General features: G+C 37.5%; 1 protein-coding gene across 1 annotated transcript; it reads left to right on the top strand.

The window, feature by feature from the left end:
- The first annotated feature begins 1,054 nt into the window (after positions 1 to 1,054).
- LOC126950077 (proteasome subunit alpha type-3-like) lies at positions 1,055 to 1,957 on the top strand. Its single transcript, XM_050783255.1, is given in 2 exon segments — positions 1,055 to 1,576; positions 1,579 to 1,957. Coding segments are annotated over 2 exon segments (540 nt in total). The 5' UTR covers positions 1,055 to 1,308; the 3' UTR covers positions 1,851 to 1,957.
- The last annotated feature ends 872 nt before the right edge of the window (positions 1,958 to 2,829 follow it).

Below are 2,829 nucleotides of genomic sequence, written 5' to 3'. Positions count from 1 at the left end.
CAACTTTCATAATTGTTGACTTCTCCTTTGGCAACCTGTTCTTTTTCTATGGCAATGTATTTCTAGGTTTCTTCCCACAAATTTGAGCTCTCATCCCCATATCCTTTTGCTGCCCTGACATATATTATCCAGCCTTTTAATGCTCAGTTTCCTAAATATTTGGTCCAAGGCCCTAATATCTTTTTAGCAAACTTCCTGTTTTAAAGCAATTTTCATCCTTGGCCATGTTTTTTGATAACTCCCAGATTTACATTTTTATCCCAGATGTCACCTCAGAACTTTAATACTGCAAGATACCTGCAAGATGACTCATGGTTAGCATACATAAAACAGATATCAAGATCTCCTTGAGTCCTTCTTCATTGTTCCCTCTCCCACTGAATTACATCACCCTCCATTTTCTAAATGCATTTGCTAAAGAAACCACATAGTCATACCAGATATCTCCACTTTACTTGTGCACCTCATTCAATCATATAACAAATGATCTCACTTTAATTCCTGAATAACTCCCTACATTTGTAGCTTGTTTCCTATAGTCATCTTTGCTATAGCCTGAATGCCTGTGTCTCCCCCACATTCATATGTTAAAATCCTCATCCCCAGGTAGTATTAGAAAGTGGGGCCTGTGGAAGGAAGGTGATCAGGTCAGGAGAACAGAGCCCTCATGAATGGGATTAGAGCCCTTATAAGAGGCCTCAGAAAGCTGCCTTTCCCTTTCTACTGTGTGAGGACATAGTGATAAGACACCCTCTATGAACCAGAAAGTGAGTCCTCAGCACAAACAGAATCTGCCAGCACCTTGACTATGGACTTGCCAGCCTCCAGAACTGTGAGAAATAAATTCCTATTGTTTCTAAGCTACCAAATTTATGGTATTTTGTTATACCAGCCTGAATGGACTAAGACAATCTTTAATACTGTTACTCTAGTCTAAACAACACTTATTTCTCATCTGGATGACTGCAATGGTTTTCTAATTCTTTCCCATTCTTTATTTTGTTCTCCAACATTGCAACCAAAGTCTTCGCTGAAAATATAAAATTAGCTGGAATCCTTACGCATCCCGTTGGGTTTAGCAGGATGAGCTCAATCGGCACCGGGTATGACCTGTCAGTCTCTACATTCTCTCCCGATGGAAGAGTTTTTCAAGTTGAACATGCTATGAGGGCTGTGGAAAATAGTAGTATAGCTATTGGAATCAGATGCAAAGATGGTGTTGTCTTTGGGGTAGAAAAATTAGTCCTTTCTAAACTTTATGAAGAAGGTTCCAACAAATGACTTTTTAATGTTGATCGGCTTGTTGGAATGGAAGTAGCAGGTTTGCTGGCAGATGCTCGTTCTTTAGCAGACATAGCAAGAGAAGAAGCTTCCAATTTTAGATCTAACTTTGGCTACAACATTCCACTAAAATATCTTGCAGACAGAGTGGCCATGTATGTGCATGCATATACACTCTACAGTGCTGTTAGACCTTTTGGCTGCAGTTTCATGTTAGGTTCTTACAGTGTGAATGACGGTGCGCAACTCTACATGATTGACCCATCAGGTGTTTCATACGATTATTGGGGCTGTGCCACGGCAAAGCCAGGCAAGCTGCAAAGACGGAAATAGAGAAGCTTCAGATGAAAGAAATGACCTGCCGTGATATTGTTAAAGAAGTTGCAAAAATAATTTACATAGTACATGATGAAGTTAAGGATAAAGCTTTTGAACTAGAACTCAGCTGGGTTGGTGAATTAACTAATGGAAGACATGAAATTGTTCCAAAAGATATAAGGGAAGAAGCAGAAAAATATGCTAAGGAATCTCTGAAGGAAGAAGATGAATCAGATGATGATAATATGTAACATTTACTCCAGCATCTATTGTATTTTAAGTTTCTACTCCAGTCCAATGTAACTATTTAGCCCTGGATTATACATACTGTTCAATTTTCATTAAATTTTTGTCTTATTAAAAAAAAGAAGAAAATATAAAATTAGTTATATTTGTTCTCTCCTTAAAGGCTTTCATTGTCTTTTTTTTCTGATTCCAGTACACATGAGAACTGAATATACCTTGAACACTAGTGTGGTAGACAGAATAAAAACTACCAAAGATATACATGTCCCAATCCCTGGAACTTGTGGATATGTTACTTTAACATGGAAAAAAGAATTTTGCAGAAGCAATTAGCTTAAAGACCTTTAGATGGGGAAATTATGCTGAATTATGCAGACAGGCCAAATGTAATCACAGGGTCCTTAAAACAGACAGAGCAGGAGATATGAAAATGAAAGCAGAGAATTAGAATGTGCAGTAGGATAAAGACTCTACCAGCCATTGCTGGCTTTGAAGATGGAGGAACGCAACCATGAGCCAAGGGATAGGGTTCACCTCTAGAAGTTGGAAAAGGCAAGAAAATGTATAGACCCTTGAGCCTCCACAGGGAACAGAGCCCTACCAAAACCTTGATTTTGGCAAAGGAGACCCATTCCAGAACTGAAACTTAATAAATGTTGTTTTAAGCCACTATTTGTTGTAACTGCAATAGAAAACTTATGAACTGAGGAAGAAAGAAGTATACTGCATCCACACTTTAATTAGGTTCTTATATTTTTTAAGCAGATTACTCTTTTTCTTTCTTTACATGTAATTTCATCAGGTTGTAATAAAAATGTGTTACATAAAACGAAAATCTTGGTTTGTCTGGCATTAAACAAAGGGACAAACAAAAGTTTTTAAAAGTGACTCATGTTTCCCATTAGAGCTCTTTTGACTAATCCTACTATTTTTTTCCTTTAGAAAAAAAGTGTTCAATTGATCAAAGGCATATGATATTAGGCC

Source organism: Macaca thibetana, chromosome 1 (genome assembly GCF_024542745.1).
Source record: "Macaca thibetana thibetana isolate TM-01 chromosome 1, ASM2454274v1, whole genome shotgun sequence".
NCBI classification, from domain to species: Eukaryota; Metazoa; Chordata; class Mammalia; order Primates; family Cercopithecidae; genus Macaca; species Macaca thibetana.
Note: the sequence above shows the minus strand (reverse complement) of the source record. Positions and strands in the feature narration are given on the sequence as shown.